The sequence below is a fragment of the Amblyomma americanum genome, chromosome 6 (genome assembly GCF_052857255.1).
Source record: "Amblyomma americanum isolate KBUSLIRL-KWMA chromosome 6, ASM5285725v1, whole genome shotgun sequence".
Lineage (NCBI taxonomy): Eukaryota > Metazoa > Arthropoda > Arachnida > Ixodida > Ixodidae > Amblyomma > Amblyomma americanum.
In genome coordinates, this window is record NC_135502.1 from 23,325,521 (window position 1) to 23,345,506 (window position 19,986).

At 46.5% G+C, this 19,986-nt stretch overlaps 1 protein-coding gene across 1 annotated transcript in view; it reads left to right on the top strand.

The window, feature by feature from the left end:
* Positions 1-2,135: 2,135 nt before the first annotated feature.
* LOC144136446 (atrial natriuretic peptide receptor 1-like) overlaps positions 2,136-19,986 on the top strand; it is an 88,792-nt gene continuing 70,941 nt past the window's right edge. The window contains exon 1 of the mRNA XM_077668778.1: positions 2,136-2,981. Within this exon, the coding sequence (XP_077524904.1) occupies positions 2,255-2,981 (727 nt within the window). The 5' untranslated portion in view covers positions 2,136-2,254. The remainder of the gene's footprint in view (positions 2,982-19,986) is intronic.

The window sequence follows — 19,986 nt, forward strand, 5'->3', positions numbered from 1 at the left end:
CGGCTTTCACATACTATCACGGGCGCCACGATGGCCGCCACCACCGAGCTTTTACAGCGGACAACAGAGCAGTTGGCGGTAATCGAACTAGGCCGTGATCCTGATCCACTTATACTAGGGCCTCTAGGATGTCAGTGCTAGCCACCAGCTGTTATATCTCACAAAAAAAAAATCGCAGGAAGGTTACGAGTGTATAACGCGAATAAGCCGTTGTTAGCTGGCTTGTGATCGCAAAGAAATGAACACTTATTAGGTTTGATATATTAGAGTAAATGATCTAACACTTACGCCGTATCTGCGATGGCATAGTGATTCGAGCAATCGAATCTTGTTTGGGAGGTCCTAGCTAGGAGGTGTGTAAGGTGCTGGGCTGGCAGAACTGGGCCTCTATGTTGGAGGTGCATTTTTACCGGTGGACGCCCGGACGTGAAGTTTTACCAGCGGTTCCCGCCTGTGGGCGCGCGGACGCCGACGCCAACGCAACAAAACTGAGTAAATAGCTAAGTACATCTAACGTTGTGACCGAAGAGGCCACCGTAGCAAGGGCTTAGTGGTCAGAACGTTAGCCTCGTATGCGAAAGGTGCTGGGAGGTGCGGGAGCTACTCGGCTCGTAGATGGGAGGTGCATTTTCACCTGGGGCCCAGTGCTCCGCTATGCGGACGGGACATTTCTGGGAGATGAGCTAAGAACATCTAATGCTTTAAAAGAAAAATGAGATCGCGAGAGTGTAATGAAGGAAAGAGAGGCAGGTAAGGAGGCTTAACACTCGCCTCTTCGCCGTCAAGCATCATAACTTGGCGTCTTTTAGGCGGGGCAAATATTTTGAGGCCAAATTTTGTGTACATTCACTACCTGATCTGTTATGTTGCTTCAGTCCGAAGGGTAAGTTGTGCTTTTGATACCACAGCCAGCGAACGGCATTCCTCGCTAGCTCTCAACCTTCACATCACAGGTGACAAGATCCATCTACAGGCGGAATAACTGAATCCGGATTTACAAAATATGGATCATGGCCTGGCAAGCTTTTTTTTAGATTTGCTTATACTACTCTGAAAGGAACATATTTTAAAAAAATGAAGCCGGTGAAAAGATGGTGCAATGAAATTTCTTCCGGGGCCCCTTTGTCCAGTCTATGATGTTCTCAAAAGAGAAGCCACGGAGCTGATTAGTGCAGACATGCGTGCATGTTTTTGTCACCTATTTTGCACTGCGCAGATGAGGCTGCGCTAATTATTTCAATTTACATGCGATGCGAGCCATAGATATACAATTAGGGCATTCACTCCCCAACTGACTATTTAGCTCACTATTCATCAGGAATTAATCGTCCTTATACCTTGCCTTATTCAGTCCACCGGAAGATACGACCTCAGTGGCATTATCTTATAACGATTCTATTTAAAAGGAACACACTGGCAACCGTTACCAGAAGCGGCACAACGCCTGTCTGCCTGATAAAAAAAGAGGAAAGAGAGAAAGGAGCTACATGACATTACGTAGTGGCACTCGCAACAAAAAAGAACTAAAAGAAATTATACGGCACACGCAACGTACAACAAAATTAATGATTATTTGACGGCATTTTTTTCAGCAGGGTAACCGCCTCTGCTGAGCTAACTTTCTTCGAGGTTATGGCGCTGCTATTGCCAAAAAAAAAAATGTGAACACCGCACTTTCTTCGCGGCAAATGTGGTTCGGCGAGAGTGCTAATCAAATTTCTGCCTCGCTACGACGACCTCCTGATACGTGCTCCACTTCACTTGACAGACTTTGGCGAGATGCTCATTTGCGGAGAAACGGTCTTTCCGCCAATTTGTCTTCCTCGGCCGCCGAGCCCCGCGTGGTTACTCACAGATCCACGAATGAACCTGGCGGAGTGACCACTAGTGGCCGTGCTCTTCAAAAAGCAATCAAGAAGGAGCGATCGTTCTCATCGCTTTGCAACCCTTTCCAGAGGAGAAGGCACTACGGTAGAAACTAGACCAAGCAACGAATCGAGCGGCGGTTAAACGAGCGGGTGTCTATCCTCTGGCCCCCGCTCCGTCTGGGCGCTGCTTCGGGCGGCGCCTCGGTCGCCCCGCATCTCGGGGCAGCAACACGGCGCACTTGGGACCAGTTCAGTCGCAGCCGCCGCTCCTCGGCAGCAGTAGGCACAGCCTCGCTCCACCCAGCAGTCCCGCCCGCACGCGGCAGCGGCATCTTCCAGTCGGCGTGCTTCTTAAAGTGGGGCGGCGTGCGCGTGCCTCTCGCGCCATGGGTCGCGTCCAAACTTCGTCTCACCGCGCCGCCGTAGGCTGCCGCCTCCTGCCCCGCTTCTGCTTCTGCTCCCTCTTCTTTTCCGCGCTGGTCCTGGTACCCAACGCCGGTGCCCTGGAGTACATCGTCGGGGTCATCATGGTGTCGCGCTCCGAGGAGAACCGATTCGACATCCAGCGCATCGGGCCGGCCATCGACATCGCGGCCGAAGAGACCTGTCGAAAAGACTACGAGACGCGTCTGCGACTGACTCCCGCCTACTACCCGCATAGGTGCTCGGCGCGCTTCGCCATAGGCAGGGCCACAGACCTCGTCAAGCAAGAACCGAACGTCACCGCCTTCGTGGGACCTTCGTGCAGCAGCGACCTGAACATTGTGGAGAGCTACGCCGGCTACCGGCACATTCCCATCGTCACCGGACTCGGGGACGGCTTCGAGCGCACGCCCAACCAGTCGTCGACGCTCATACGGACCTCGTATGTCCTCAGAGACAAGGCCCGGGCGATATTGGCCTTCCTGGGTCACTTCGAGTGGCGAAAATTTGGCATCGTGTACCGCGACCGGAACGTCTACTACGAGTCGCTCTTCAACGAGCTGAGTGAACTGGCCGAGGGACTCAACATGAGCATCACATGCAAGCGCCACTTCCTGCGCAATGAGAAGACCAAAGTGGTCATGTCGGACCTGCGAGCCATCATGGCAGACATCAAGGAGTGCGCCAGGAGTGAGTCCATCTCTGTTGTTTACCTTCACATTTCGATCGCGAGATTAGGCATCCCTGAAATTCTGAGAGCTGTTACTAGCATTGCGCGAGGCACATAAGCGCTGTTTGCGCGCATGCGAACGCAAACGCGAGAGAATCATGGCAGTAACATTTGGCAGTGCCAAGTGCATGAAAATAATTTTGTTAAGTCTAGCTTTATTGCTCAGTGTCAATATTTATTCCAAGTTTTTATTCGTTCCTGTTTTACTATAACATAAATATGTTGAACTGCCGATAAGAGAGTTTAGTGTGTTTCGTGTCCAGGGAGCTGGCAAGCTTCTGCATCCCATGGTCACGGTTCGCTGCGTCTGAATTTTCTCTACTGTGCAAACAATATTCGCGCGCCAGGAAGGCTATATGCACCGCATCTACCTAACGAGAGGAAAGGCTCATGAAAGTCAACTATGTTCACGGCATATGGGCGACTTCTTTCTTCATGCAGCAGACAGTAACGCATAGAGCTTCGGGCGCACTGACTGCATCAACGCAGTAACACTTTTTCTGTTGCCATTTCCAGCTGGCGCTTAGTTGGCCTTCAATCGAGCTTGATGTCGATTCACAGTCGATGGACAGGAGTCAACAGCCTGTCATCAAAACGGTGCCTATAGGGCGAATTCATCCACTGCCCCTGAACTCCGTGAGCACGAAGAATAGCTTCTTAACAACAGTTATTAGTGGTCACGGTGAAGAACAGCTTCTCGGAAGGAGTGTGCCGGCGGCCTAGCGCACGCTTTTGCCAATGGAAAAGATTAAACGATATTCAGGAAACGTGGCGGCAGAGGACAGCGTCGTTGGAGGGTGGTCATTGATTTCATGCCCTTTCAATGCCACATTATAGCCCATTATTACTTACCCCACGGGCGATTCGCGATCTGCGCACCGGGCAATACTGCGCCATTCGCAGTCACGAAGCTAAGGCCTGACATCAATCTTTGAAACGGTTGCAGTGTACGTCACAGCGAAGGGAACCTCTAATCGCAAGTCCTTAACTTTAAGCTGCGGATTTTCGTACTCCGCCCGTAAATACTCTTCATGCAATCACCGTGCTTACCGTCATTTCTGGCATACAGTCCACACCAAATGTATAGTGGGCTAGATTCTCCGCATTCAACACATAGATTCGTACCGGGAATTTCGTGTTACATTGGGCGATATTGAAAAATAAAGTGCTGTATGGTCATAAGTTTTGTGTATGTAGCATGCAAAACCCAAAATAACAACTTTTAAATTCGTTGTGCTCTTGAACTGTACACCGGAATTTACATTAATGTGTTAATGAGGCAGACGTCTTGGGTAAACGCGAACATTTTGTCTACAGAAGGCAACAATTCGATTCCTTTGGTTTCTTACGTATACGCAGTTGTGCAAAGCAAATACGCTGTGAAATGGACTCTTTAATGTAATATTTGAAAAATATGAAGTAAACGCTCATTTCTTTATGCGTACGCCAGTCAGGATCTTATGGCAAGTTTAGAGACTGTTACGATTAAAAATTCACACGTGTTGGTGAATCACCAAATCACGCTAAATATTTCAGGCCCTGCGACACTCTGGATTTCAGTGACGCTCGATAAAGGTCGTTACAAACACAAACCACGCCCTTCTAATGTCATGTATCCGGTCTAACTGTGCAACAGATATTTGAAAGCTTCAATGTTACATACCTTACATATATTTGACACTGCGAAAGACTACCTTTTTATGCACGGATAGCACTACAAGTCCATAATTAGCATTTACAAAAGTACCTTGAAAATAAAATTCATTCTACTATCTACCCTCATCATTACTCAGTTACTATTACTGAAAAGCTACATTCCTGATAACATTTCGTCGCAAACGTTAACTACGGTTGCTACAAACGGATGTTCCTCAGTATCATTACTTTTGTTACTGGTCTAGTTTGTGTGCATCAGGCCCCATTTTGTATATGTGAAAAACGGGCTTCCAAAAAGTTAAAAAGTGAGTGATATATTCCACTAATTGGCATACCCCTGCGTTCTCCCTACTCCATAACTTTCGCCGTGTCAGCGAGAGGCGCGCTTTTAATTAGACCGTACCCTGGCTACGCTACAGACAGGGGTGAAAATATAGCTTACTAACAATCGCCAAAGCGGTTTCTGCCAGCGACACCGAGCGGCTGCTTGACGCAGATAACATGTTCTCGCGCACTGAGCCTACATGGATGAGCTTAAAAGAGAACGGGAGTCTGCAATGTGGTGCGGCGAGGGTTTCATGGGCTAGATTCTTATTACCGATGCAAACCACGCGTAACATGGAATCAGAGCCGGTTGTTCAAGTGGGGAAAGCTGCTTTTCCCCGTGTCGGAAAACACAAGAAGAGTGCAGGGTCTGAAAAAAAGAAAGGCAGCAGCAAAAAGACGTTCCACGCCCATTTTGATTCTACGCACGCATGGTGTTGTATAAAGGAAGAACAATAAAGTTAGAAAGGAACAAAGCAGTGTTTTAATTAAATGCTAGCTAAAGTGCCCCCAAGAGTCGTGGCTTCCCGACAGGAAAACCAAAAAAACATATGAGAAACTGGCCCACGATCTGTAGATGCGAAGAATATGGGCAGCGTCTCGGCTACAGCAGCTACGTAAAAGCAAAATGAAGCACCACTATTTCTGCGTGATTTTTTTTTTGCTTCTCTCTTTTGTTACCTGCGGAATTCACTTTGTTGCACATAGGCCCGGAAGCTGTGAGAAAAGGAGTGGAAGGGCGTAAAAGATTCGATCCCGGTCGATGTCCGATAGCCCGCGGGGCACGTGGGATAGGTTGTATCCGAAGTGAGTTCCCGGAAGTGTTCCTCGAGGTCGTCAGACTTGTTGACGAAGTCAGTAAAGGATCCTCAAGCAACCATTGTGCCTGCCTGTTCGGCAGTCCTGTGTGGCTTGGGCCTGTCCTGCATATACGTCGGCCGCCATGCTCCCTTTGATCGCAGAGGTGCGTTTAACATATGATCGGGCGCCGCACACGTTCGCAGCAGATGTTCCTGTGGAGGGGGGGTCTGTAATTGAGGAAGACAGGTTGAGGGGGGGGGGGGGGGGGGACAAACTAGAAGGAGAGGGTGACGACTGGAGGGAGGGCTAATTATTTATGCTCTCGATGTCACTGAGTAGCTATCTTGATCTTTTGGTTGACAATTTTCGAGACAGTGTTGGGGTTTTTGGGAGAGGTGGAAGGGGGGGGGGGGTTCTATTCATATGCGGATGCTTAACTCCGTAAATCCGGCTTAAGATCGATTCACAACTGACTCTGTAAAACCTGGCAATGTTTCACAACGATGTGTTATCTGCCTAATCAGCGCAAAGCGAACTGCTCATGTTTCATCGCCAGTCGCGCACCGCTGAACTGCGTGTGCCACATGATGGTTAAAAATAAGCGACCTCTCGTGCCTAGCGCTGCATATCAACCGTTTAATCGCCGGTAGCGACGAATAAGACACGGCTGCAAGCACGGAACGATGGGAATGTGCACGCCACTGTCTCGACACCTTAAGTGTAATGTCAGATGTTGCGAGAATGCAGTTTCGCCGGTTTATTCCAGCTGTCGCGTGCCCTGCCTTACTTTGTAGCCAGTTGTACTTAAGCTATTTCAGATCTGCGGTAGATAAGGCACTGATCCTAAGTAGGGAGTCGAGACATTACTTCAAATAGTATTTTCGTAATTCTTATGGTGCTGCGAAGAGACTGCTGTGCAGTTGATCGACAAACTGAAGCATCTCTGTCCGGCTACTAATCGCAATATACAGTGTGAGATGGAAACAGCGTGTTACGAAAACCGGTGATGTTTCTCTGGCCGGTGCTTGAAACACGCGCCCCAGGAAGAAGTCGGCGAGGCACGAAATCACGTGCAATCGCACGCACATATAAAATCTGTCAAACGGAAAGGGCTATTTACAGATCTCCATTCAGGTCAGCGTACTAGGGAGAACTTTGTGCAAGAGAAGGCCTGTCATGCCAGCGGAACTTGCCCACGCTCCAAAAAGGTCACACCTCTTGAGACGCCAGCCCAGGACAAGGACAACAGGCGAGGACAAGAAGTTCCCTAGGCCTCGAGGTTCACTGAACCGCCTAGGAGAATTTAAAGCGAGTAGGGCGAACAAGCCTACTGCTATTCACGGATCCTTGACATTGGCTGCGCGCTTGACTGGGAGGCTCCGTAATGCATGACAATCGCCCTCTTCCTAACCAAGTGTAGTTAAGGTGAGCGCGATCGCGTCGTATTCTTCACTAGGAGTTGTTCTGTTCCATGGTGCACCATAGGAACAGAACTCCTATCTGTGCTGAATTCACCGGGACTGACCGAATGCGTTGAAACGTTGAATTTATGGGCTAGCTATATTGTATCAAGTAAAGAAAGAGCTGTTTAAAAACAAGGAGCCGCCGCGGTGGCTGAGTGGTTGTGGCGCTCGGCTGCTGGCCCGAAAGACGCGGGTTCGATCCCGGCCGCGGTGGTCGAATTTCGATGGAGGCGAAATTCTAGAGGCACGTGTACTGTGCGATGTCAGTGCGCGTTAAAGAACCACCGGTGGACGAAATTTTCGGAGCCCTTCACTATACAGCGTCTCTCATAGCCTGAGTCGCTTTGGGACGTTAAACCCCCATAAACCTAATCCTAAAAAACAAGGCTCAGGTAAATAGGACATGACACCACAGCGATTATTCACTGGGTATGTGGGGTTTATACTCCCAAAGCTGCACATAGGCTATGAGAAACACTGTAATGGATGCCTTCCTATTAATTTCAATTCACTGAGGTTCGTCAGCATGTACTGAAATCCAACAGCAAATGGGCGTTTTTGCATTTCGCCCCCATCGAAATGCGGCCTCCGCGACTAGGAGAGTAGTTATTAACTACCTTAAAAATAAGTATATACTACAATTACATAGCAGAAACATTGAAGGCCTTTTTATATTTCACTTTTGATTTATTTTTTCGGCTTCTTTTTGCTTCCTTACTAATCTGAACAAACTCTAAGCCTTTCTGCAATAAATCATCTTTCTTGCTCTTTAAAAATATTTTTTTTCTTGGTGTGGTTAAAATAACGCCTTAATATATTCTCATCCTTCCTCTATTTCCTTTTTTTCACACTCAAAAGCAATCAAATCCATTAAAGTGTCATTGACACCGGTGAATCTAATTAAATACAGGATGCTAGACAGAGGGTTGAAGTATTTCTGTGTTAACAGAACCGAGTGAAAATGCCGGCTTTCAGAGACAACCCGAGGATATCGCAGCGATGCCGCACCTTGATCATGATCAGGACTGAAGCCACGCCGTACGCTCTGAATAAAAAACAAAAATAACTCTCTGTCTAAACGCAGTAATGCTGTGCTTGACAAAGATGAGATGCTCCTGCCATTAGTAGCACATACCTTTCTAAAGCTCAGTCGCGCTACCTATGAGAGAAGAAGCGCTGTTATTTAGCGCAATAGTTACGTCCTGTTTTCTCCTACTTACAGTACACCTCCGTAGAGAGCAACGAGCTTTCTAGTGTAAATTTATCTTGAGTAAAACGGTAATATACAGCGTCGCGATTTTTTTTTTGTTAATGTGCTTTGAAAGATACAACTGGTCTCTTTTTTTTTCTGCTGTGATATATCGACACACAAGTGCCAGGGGACTGCATGTCATTAAACATACAAGGCGAGATATTGCTTCGCCAGCTCAAAAAGCTTGCCCGTTGAGAAACTTGCTTGAAATAGTTTAAATTTCCAGTTTTGTCGGGAGGAATTGCGAAAAAACATACGCAAGTGCAGTTCACATAAAGGTGCTCATATTAAGTTCAAAATCGAGTGCCGCTTTTTGTCAAAGGAACGTTAGTGATACTAGAGGCATGATGACCTTCCACCGTTCATCTCTGACGGAAACAACTGAGCGACAACATTAGTATTCAAAGCAATGTTTCAGCCACAATGGGTAATACCTCTGGCTTTATCCTAGCATATTCTCGCCATTAACGCTCCTTTACAAAGCTAAGTTGAACGAGTTCCAAAGTTCAGTATTAAGAAAAATGTGTTTCTTATCACTGCTGCTAGCAACGTGCTTTGCGTGGCGATTGCTGACTTTATTTCTGGCCGCCTTCGCATTCAGACCGACCCCTGACGGCGCGTTCGCGGGTGGAACTTTGTAATGTCGCACTGGAATTCATATGCATAAAAAAAACGCCGAACCACGGGGCTTCACTGATATTTCAGCCCCTTATACGTGCAATGTAATTCCCATCGTTTTCATAAAAAAAAAGATAGTATATACTCAGTTTGTACTTCAAGGCTCTTCCTGAGAATATTAGGAAAAAAACACAGCCTTTCGCACAGGAATACCTCTTACTTGCTACCATGAGTGACAGGCAGCCTCTAGAAAACGCGACGCTCATTTCAACAAATCCCTGTCACAGAGTCCATATTAACCCGTCATATCTGCAACCCGCGTGCAACACGACTCCGACAAATCGATGTACATGCATGTCGTTATTTGTAACTAAGCTTTAATTTTGTCCGCTCAGGAATCGCAGTTTTTTATTTTAATTATCAATCTCATTTCGGTCGCGCTTTCTTCCCGTGTTTATCAACTTACTAACTCTTGTGAATTTTCTTCGGGATGAGTAGCCTACCGGTGCTGGAGTGATTAAATCTCTAGGCATTATTTTTTTTTTACTTTAGGTGGCTTCAATGACTGCCTCTTTCCAGAACTGACGGTAAATCGCCATATAACGCACAATGTATTTTAATTAGAGCTGATCTATGAGATTGCGATATTTGCAGTTTAATAACCGGGAAGCTCGACGCGGGCTAAACAAAATACGCCGTAATTGATGGCCCCGGATTAGCGTCGACCACTAAAAGGTTCTTTATGCTGCATTGACATCGCACAGCAGGCGAGGGCATGTTTGAATTTTACTTTCATCTCTATCTGACCACCTTGTCTGGGATTTCGACCCTCCACTCAGCAACCGTGCAGCACGTTCACAAAGCCGCTGCAGTGGGGGAACTTTTTCATCTTTTTTTTTAGTACCGGAACCATGCACATCAACGCCCAGGTTTTAGTCAGCAGAGAAGAAAAAGGTGTTCATTAGTCATCGCGCTTGTGCCGTCTTACGTGCTCCGCCGTGAGAGAATAATTCCACCCCGATGGCCACACTCCGCCCCGGCCGCAAATAGCGCCCGCGGTCCCCTGGTCGCCGCGACGTAAAGCGAAGCTGGCAAGGCGCCTACCCGATGCGAGCGACACTCAGAACAGGCGGAGTGACATTGAAACTGTGCACTTATCGGTTCCAGAGTGGCCGCCCCTCGAAACCCTCAATTAACCCCGAGCGGTGCTGCGTCCACCCTTTGTCTCCTTCTTGGAAGGACGTCCTTGTACGTCACAATAAGTTGCCGTTGTTTGTGGCGTCCGAGAAACAAGTCAAGGCTTTTGAGCTCGAGCAGCATGCTAGTGGTCGCAAGCGGTCACGAAACGCAAGGCAGCTTTTTTTTTTTTCAGCCTGAACAACAAAACGCGAAACGAACCATGGTGGGCCGGGCCAGTATCCTCTGGACGCAGTACATTTATTTTAGAAATGTACAGCTCATCATCTCCAGTGTGCCAAAGAAGCAGCCGTTCATTATCTTGGCAAACAGCCCCCCCCCCCCCCCCCCCCCTCCCGCTGTGTTTTTACTGCACTTCAGATTCTGCCCAGAGTTGTTGTTCAGACACCCTTAGTACGTCTTCAAGTGTCAAATGTATAGAATTAATGCGATGAAGCCATAAATTATGAGTCGCATCTGCAATGGCAGTGGAGCAAGAAGACGGAGTGATTTAGTGAATCTTGTAGAGATACGTTCAAAATTAGGGCCGCAACTGATATGAATCATAGTCATTGTTTTCATGACTCACACTTCGGCCCTCTAATCTTAATAGCTTAATAATCTTAATACAGAGGACGAGGTATGGTATGTTACTCAGCCTGCTTTCAAAGACAGGGCTGACCGATGACAATGATAGAAAAGAATGAGTTGAGAGCATAATAGGTACAAGGTAGCGCCAATAGCTCGTATAACATACCATCTTTTATTCGATCATATTTCATTATCTTCGACATCGCCTAATCCCGCACCGATAGCACGGCCGTGGCGTCGCCCATGAAGTAGGCCAGAAATAATAAGATTGGAGTAGAATTTTAACGGGCAAGTTATGTAAGGCTGGCCTAGATAACTCTTCTGCAGCAGAGGAAGTCGGAGGTTGGAGGAATTTCATATTGAGAGCCTTTCCTGTTTCGTAACGTTAACGTGGACAACAAAACTGCGAAACAAGGACACATTTTTACGCCGCATACTCTGGGACCACCGTCCGACCAAGTGAAACAAAACGCATGTCTCCGTCCCAGGAGGCCACGTTTTCAAGCAGGTGCCTCGTTTTTTTTTCCTTGTTTTTTTTTTCTATTCAGCGTCCGGAAAAACTATGCAAAACTAGCAAGGTGGGCGCGTACGTAAGCAGAATAGATGCACATGTCATCCACTGTCTTCGTCCCACACATATTCGGCATTTATGGATGCCTGCTTTTCGTGTCCATTAAGTGTCCCAGATAATTGTTTCCCCACAGGTCTAGCGCACGGCTTTGAGGAGAGCGTGACAGAGTAAAATGCAGAACAAGGTAAGCGTTGTTCTCGCACCTTGCAAGCGTCACGTTATCCTCGTGCTGTCCAAAAATGAAGACCAACGAAATTTTCCAAGCCTGCGTTGTTTTCTGGCGTTTTTTTCTTTTCCGTTGTAGCATTCAATTCGCAGCACTCCCTTTATTGTATTGTCCTCGCTTTGGGCAGATAGTTATTGTTAATAGAGAGTTTTAGAATTGGGGACCCAAGACTGTGGGGCCCCAAGACGCGTTGCGTAATTGCTCTTGGGTTTAGAGGAGCAGCAGAGTTTGAGAATTGGGTCAAACGCAGACAGCGTTGGGTCGAGCGCTCGTTACGCCACAGTGGTGAATATAAGAAGGTGCTTGAAAGCAACAACAAAAAAAGCTTTTCTTGCAAGTGAAAACGAACAGAATGCATTTTTGACCAAGAAGAGCTAACAGTAAAATCTGAAACGTAATAGTTTTGTTAGTACTACAAATTAAGTAAACTATTTTAAGTCAAGCGAAGCCAATCGCAGCCAAGTGCTCTTAAGTGGTGTTTTTTTTTGGTGATTCACTTAAAAACTGCGAATTCACCTGTGTAAAATGGCAAAAATCAGTCGAAGGACACCAAGTTTGCTCTGCGATCATCTGCTGTACGCTGATTTGAGTTGGGCTGACATCGAAGATCTATTTCTGCCGTTGCCAGAAGCGATTTACCGACGACATGGCCGGCGGCAGTATACGTCTCGCAAAGGATGGTTCAACGTCGCAAGCATTGAAGACGAAGTCTTTCGGAGAATGTTCCGTTTTGAGAAGCAAAACATTGATGAATTGTCATCTGCTCTCTTAATTCCCGATACGATTGAGAGCATTCAGAGCTGCGGCTTAAACGGCTCTCCTGGCTATCTCGCGATTTCTCGTCACTCGCGAGGGTGACCCAAGGCGGCTTGGGGCCCCACGCTAGTTTTCGATTTTTGGGTCTTGGGTTAACGCGAACGCAAGAGCCCAAGACTGGCTTGGGTGCTGCGCATGCGTACTTACGGCCGGCAATTCTCTTGGGGCCCCAAGCCGCTTGGGCCCCCAATTATAAAACTCTCTAATGCATCGACCAAACGTTGTAGTTCGCTCAGGCTTCACACCTTTCTAATTTATGTTTATTAATGTAAATGACGGTTATTAATAGGTTTTTTTATGCTTCCCTCGTTTCTGTTTAGGCCACCTTTCTGGCCGAAAAAATCTTTATATTTTTTTTTGTTATCGCTTTTCTTCACTGCAGACTAAGACTTGACATGCGTAGTTTGTAAACTATTACAGGGTCATTCGTGAAGTCTTTGTCGATAGCCCAAACTTAGTTTCCATGCGCAAACAGACAGAAACGGGCACTTGCAAGAAAGCTTGAAAATGCGTCGGTCATGAGCAAAGCTATCAAAATCTGTTACTGCAGAGACTGGTCCACACAAAATGTGCGACCAAATTTCTTATTTGCACAGATTGTTTGCTTTCGTGCAGCTGGATGCAGTGCCATGTAATCTGAGGGATGGCAGCTTAGTTCTTAGTAACACAAGACAAACAAAACACAACAGAGGAAACAAAATACTAGTAGAAAATGCAGACAAGAATAAAACTATTCGGGATTAATACCGCTAGCTTGATGACACACACAAGCTGTAAGAAAAGTGCTTACCTGTTTTCTTTCTACTCGTATTTGTTGCCACGGGGACGACACCGTTTTCGGCAGGCACCTGAGCTTACTATGGTCCCATGAGAAGGTGTCGCTGCCGACGAACCGACGAATCCTCTGTTACAAAAGCTCCATTTTCAGCTCGGCGGTATTCGCTACCCAACTTTCTCGCAGCAAGAAGATATTTCCATACACTAGTCGTCTCCAACACAAGGGTTCTCATGGGACGTGCACTCAGTCAATAACTTTCTTACCAGCGCCCCTATCCTCACTATGAGCCTGATTGCGTGCACTAAAGATCAAAAGCACCTCCATCATCATCGTCGTCATCACAGCCACCGCGATTTCATAACCACCGACATCGGTTGATCTGCGCCCACTGGAGGGCAAATACCGCTCTCAATGCTCTCCACTCACATTTGTCCTAGGCAAGCAGTGAACGACCTATGCGAGCAAGCTTCCTTGTCTTATTTGTCCACGTGACTTTCCACTGGCCCCGCCAGAGCTTTCGTTCTTTAAAAATCAGTTACTCGTAGACATTCACGAAAATGTATGAGCTCTCGAGCCCTCCTCCGTCCAATGTCACAATGCAAAGTGCTCCAATATCGAGAAAACGAACGGCAAATGAGATATCAGAGACGCGGTGAACTCCGCCAGGACCCACCTCTCTACACAAGCTGCGGCGCATCACAGTGCGAGACGCGTGAGAGATGAATCGCATGCCCGCCACCGGGGAGCAGCACGCCGGCGGCTAAATATTTGTGTTGGAAGCTCTTCCCGCCCGGCCAGGGTGCCTGGTATCGCCGGTTGAGCCCTTACCCCTCCATCTCTCTCGCACGTATGATCCTCGCTGCTCTCTGCCTCCCGTTGGTGTCTCGTGGAAGGGTGTCCACAAAACGAGGTACACTCAGAAGTGCACTCCTTGTCCGCTGCTTCATGGGCAGCTTGTGTGTCCGAGGCACCACGGATCGTATCTGGCATGGATCCTTCACTTGTTCCATTGTTTGGCTTCTTTACAGTTGTATATCCCCGCTTTTACAGCGATAGCTGTTAGGCGCCCGTCCCTGGTTTCCGCGTCGTAGTCGTCCGGTGTCGTCGCCGTCGGCGTAGCCGATGGGTGCGTTACCATGGTTACCATGATTACCATCCATAGCTACCATGATAACTCGGGTATGTTTATCATCCCGCATGACACCACGTACGATGTGTTAAGGCCTTTATTAATCGTGTGTGTCTCTTTGTGTCTCGTCGTCTGATGTCACCTTATGTCACGGTCAACCTGGGTCGCCTAAGCCTACGGGTGGCTCTGCTTGAAACAGTCGCCTACCAAAACGAAATTTCTACACGGCTATTGCTGAATCTCGCGTTACATAGCTGGCGATCGACATTTCTGCCTTGCTGTCGACCATGACGTCACAAGCGGAAGCTGCCTCTGAGGAAGAGCCAGAACAATGAAACCGGGAAGTAAACATTTACAAGGATGCAGCCCGAGAGGAGACCAGTCTAATGGTTGCTGTCGTGAGAGCTTAGAAAAATCTGCAAAATTAACGATTACCTAATTGAACTGCCCTCAACGCGGTATAGGACGTGTCGTGTCTTCGTCATTGGTTATAAGATGAATGTGGTAGCGTCATTAGTGTTAAAGCCACGAGAGTGAACAGGCGTGAAGTCACATATTTGGCCATCAAAGAATCAGGAGAGGTTAGGTATATCGCGCTAAAGGGCGTTTATTTGGAGTATCTCGCGCAAAGAGGGCACTTCATGTGCAGCGTTTAATGGGTAGCTCCTCCCGTTTCATTTACTAAGTCTTTAATTTCAGTCAGTGCGCCTGAACTCGCTGCTTTCTATCAGTAATCTCGACCATTATTTATTGCTCCTTCTTAATTGTATGCAAATGAGCTATTCTGACGCAGTGGGGTCTGAATGAGTCCTCGCGGTCTGCTTTCACACATATTGAAATGGACACTGTCCTAACGTTGTCAAAAAGGGAAGCGCTGCCCGATGCGCTGTGCAAAGCATTCACGGTCTCAGATTTTTAAGAGCTAGAAATAAACATAGAGAAGCCGTTTTGGCAACTTCTGGTCATCACAAAGGATACGTGTTAAAAAGAAATTTAAAGTCCGCTCGGATTTTAATAACGTACCGCGGCCACACATGCATAGTCTAGTGCGAATTGAAGGTTATCACGTTCTTACCGGCTAGAACGGGTCATGTCGGCAACAAACATGATGGTTCAGGATAAATTAATCCTTTGGCTAGCTAACATCATACATTAGTTGCAGTCTTACGCTAATGAACCATTTTAGAGCAGCTTAATCGGAGTAGGCTAAGCCTAAAGTGACCACGTTCAAATTGCATTAGAGTGTGCCAAAGTAAAAGAAGCGTGAACCCTCTGCAAAGTGAACCCTCTGCGTGAAATATACTGCGCAGGGACGTGCTTCCGGTTGGGAACAACATTCAGCAGTGCTCTCGTAGATGAAAATCAGACAAGTTTAGAGCAAAAAATAAATAAGTAGGAATAGTTGCAGCATGAATGCTGCAACCTTTCGACCAGCTCTCAAAAAAAAAAAATTCTTTCAATAGATGCAAAATTTTCGACAGCAGTCGCAACCTGAAGATACCGTACGACCTTCTATTAACTACTTGCTGTAAATCTTTTATCAAGGCTGGGGGGCTTCGCTTGTTGCCTTTATTTTCTTTAGTTTTTCAGTCAAAGCACGAGCAACTCCTTTGCGCTGGGCCTCCGCGGAGGAAGCCCAGGTTAGCGCTCCGAGCGCAGCCGCTGGGTGTCAGTTCTATTTTTAACCGCCGTCAAAGCGGGACAGCCGCACATTGTATAACGTCGGCTCCACGCCCACCGGCTGACTAGCGTGCGCTGCTGAACGTCTGTGAGCGCAAAGTGTGCAGCTCGAAGCAACGACGTGAAAAACATGAGCTTTTTCGTACATCAGCAAGCAAATGGCGGGAATGCATTTAGCCTGGTTCTAGTATAAAACTGTCAATTGAGAGGAAAAATTTCACTGTCTGGTTTGAAGAAGCATAGCGGAGAATAACATTGCAGTTTACTTCTTTGGTGTTTTGTTTTCAATATCCCCACTGTACAGGCCATTTAGGAAGACATCTGAAGCTTATGGTATCTAATCATGCCACACATGATTCACCTACAAGAACATTACTTAGTAGGTCGCACAGCTGAGCAGCACACATTTGGTTTGGGAAAGCTTTGCACGTCACCCCTGTGGTCAGTGCATTCATTTCATTCATTTTTGCAGCACAGGAACGAACAAGCTAACTATCTGACTTCAAAGTTTCCTTTTCATTATTGACAATAGCCAAGGGTTGTGGTAATATTAGAATGTTCCCAGAACGAATCGAATACTATGCATTTAACATCTGTATTCTATTACTTCATGATTTCATTGATCCGTTATGGTGTGCGCACATGTGAATGTCCATCCTATATTGGTGCAATTCACCTACTTCATTCATGAATGACAGGGACAAATGTAGTGAACCATTATCAAGGCTAAAAATCGAAGCGGAGTTTTGCGGCTCGCAAACAAAAAGAGTAAACGAACTTTTATGGCATGCCCTGCGCCCCGGTATTAACTATTGCACCGCCATCGAATAGTGCAGTTTCACAGAACATATGACCGAGACTGCCGGGGTGGCCTCTCATCGAGCTTCACACTGGTGTCTGTCCTTGTGCCGCTCACGCATGGTGACATGCGAAAGGAGTGAAAAAAAGTCGTGGTTCCTCTGAAGACGGAACCACGATTGTTCATTCACCAGCAACTCGTGAACATAGCATGCTAAAGAATGTCGAGTGAGCTTCCCTGCCCTGTTCTCACTGCGAATGTATGAATTTTTTTTTTGCGCTGAAACTTGTGTACACTTGTGGTCTTAAAACTCCGAATCATGTCTTGTGCTTTAAACCTTACTGGTCAGCTCTTCAATATCCACTATTCTGCGGTTTATTACTCGATATCTCATTAAATTTTGCATTCGCGAACTCTTCGTTTACGATTCGGTTTAGAAAAAATTATATTCGCGCACGCCTAACAGTAATAGCAGTTAACTACGTAGACCTAATGATTACATTTTTTTTCAAAATTGATCAGCGTGAAGTACAAAAAAAAACTAGCGCCCATTTTTAACTCTTTTCTTATTTCTTTTTGGAGGGATGTTGGAGGCGGTCGAAATTACTTCTCTTATTGGGGATTTATACTTCGGCAGCTACAGCGACATGAAACGGCAAGGCAGTTTGTGGTAGACGGAGGTTAAGAGGACGTATTAGGTATAACTGTTAGGAGAAGAATGAATAGAGGTACTGCCAACAACACAAGGACGATATATTAAGCCTGCTGGCCCGAAAGAGGCGGGTTCGATCCCGGCTGCGCCGGTAGAATTTTGATGGAGGCGAAATTCTAGGGGCCCGTGTACTGTGCGATGTCAGTGCACGTTAAAGAACCCCACGTGGTCGAAATTTCTGGAGACCTTCACTACGGCGTCTCTCATAGCCTGAGTCGCTTTGGGACGTTAAACCCCCATAAACCAAACCAAACCGTAGGATATATTAAGCAAGGTCCAAAATACGCAACGGTAACATTACCACGCTTCGGCTTATAAGTGATTATACATAAATACCACCCTGCCTGCTCATTATATCGCCTCAAGGTATGGATAATTAAGCAATATGTACTTCTTAAACTTAGCACTGCAAGAGAGTTCGGTCATACATGGTCCAAAAAGGGCACTGCGCAAAAACCACGGAGGAGAAAACGCCAAGGACTGGTGACAAGAAAGACGACAAGGATGCGCTCGTCCTTGTCATCTTGTCTTCCGTGCTTTTTTGCGCAGTACCCTTGCTTAGCACTGCAAACCGAATATTTGTCCCACTTGTAAATTTGTGTGTCTTACGATTGTGATCCGTAAATTAGCTTTTCTTCTCATACACATTATGCAGCTTCTTCCACGGCTTTCTTCATAAAATAATGAATTACACGAACGATCCTTGTCATCATGTTTGCCGCCTATTATTTGTGCCTCAACTTGAATTCTCTAACCGATTTTGTACCTATTTTTGCCATATGTTATTGTTAAATCGTTTACTACCAACATGTGCACTACAACTGTATCATTCAGAGCCCTTCCTGTTACAGTCCTTGATGGGACTTACAGTATCAAATAAAAAGAAAATGAATGAAACTAAATGTGCGAAATTTCTTCGGAAAGGAACCGGTGGGGACGAGGCGTGCTGCAGGTGACACCTTGTTTTTACCGATATCGTTCACACTGACAATCTTACCTGCAATTCCTATGTTTTGCTCTTTCGTGGAAGTAAAAATTCCGGTTTGCTTCAGGCAATATCGTTCTGCGGTGATATTCCAGTTTGCGGTGTTCTGCGTGCAGTATCAAAATATAAAAACCTTGCGCATCGCGGAGCATTCCTTCTTTGTTTGTTTTCTTTCAACTGTACGCGCCCATATTTCGTTCTGCAGCCCCCGGTGGTATTTATTCACCCTACGTTCGCCTTTCATTTCCGCTTGGAGACACAAAATTCATTCGCGTCTTCATTAGCATGGCCTGTAGGCTTCAGACTGTGAACCCCTTAGATACGACGCATGCGTTTCCTATTGTGCCGAGAGCTTTTTCTCGTGCCGTTCTCGCAGGACGAGCTTCCGTCTCGGCTTGAAGAGTAAAGTTTGCATGGTGTTCTCATTTGGTGATACAATTTTCCTTCTAATTTCAGCCCCGCTTCCATGAAAATTACTTTTTCAGAAACTTACAATCGGATAAGAACTCTTCGCTCCGGCTGCGTTAAACGATTAGAGAATTGAGACACCAGTGGAACGCCCTGCACCACTCCGTAGACTATGATTAGGAGGAAAATCCCTTAGAGGTTCACAACAACCCTATTTCATTCCACTTTTCCCAGCGCACGTCGCAAAAAAGCGAATCAGTTGGCGAGATGAGAAACCTCATATTTTTATCCAAGGTAATGAAGGAAATAAAGTGCGCCACTAGATCCAAGAACCGTAGAAAAGCCTGTTTCTTTCTTCAAAAAAATTAAAATCAACCTCACCTCCTGCTTCGCTTCGCTGTCGTTCATTCATTTTAGCTTGTTTTATCTAGACTATTCGATGCCACCTTCTATTCTTCAAGAATCCTAACGAACCGAAACTCCACCAAGAAAATTACGCCCTTCTCTGCCGAATTTCAATTTGCGACCAGCGTCAGATACGAATGAATTCCTCGGTGGAAGCTCCCGCTGATTGGGATAATCTGCCAGTCGCGAAAGATAACAAGGAGGCAGTATAACTTCTTTCCACAGCTACTGCTTTGTCTACACACCGATGGGGGAGTCCTCGAAGTTTCATTTCAGAGATAAATTTCTGCACACGCCAGCCGTTTATCTTTTTGTTAAAGTTTTGTTGTTCTCGTTTTCAAAAGCTTCTTGGTCCTCATGTTCTAATTAGAAGAAGGAACAGAAAAGGGAAGAATAAAGAGCAGCAAAACTCATAAGTTTTCTCGCAACCTTCTACTTCGAAAGGCAAGCTGGAACCATAATTTGTAACGTTTCATTTCGCTTTTATTTCATCCTGACGTCAATCGTGGCGAAAACATGGGGAAGAATACGCCCGGTCACAGGCACGGCCGGTGTAGACGCGGTCCCTCCGCTAG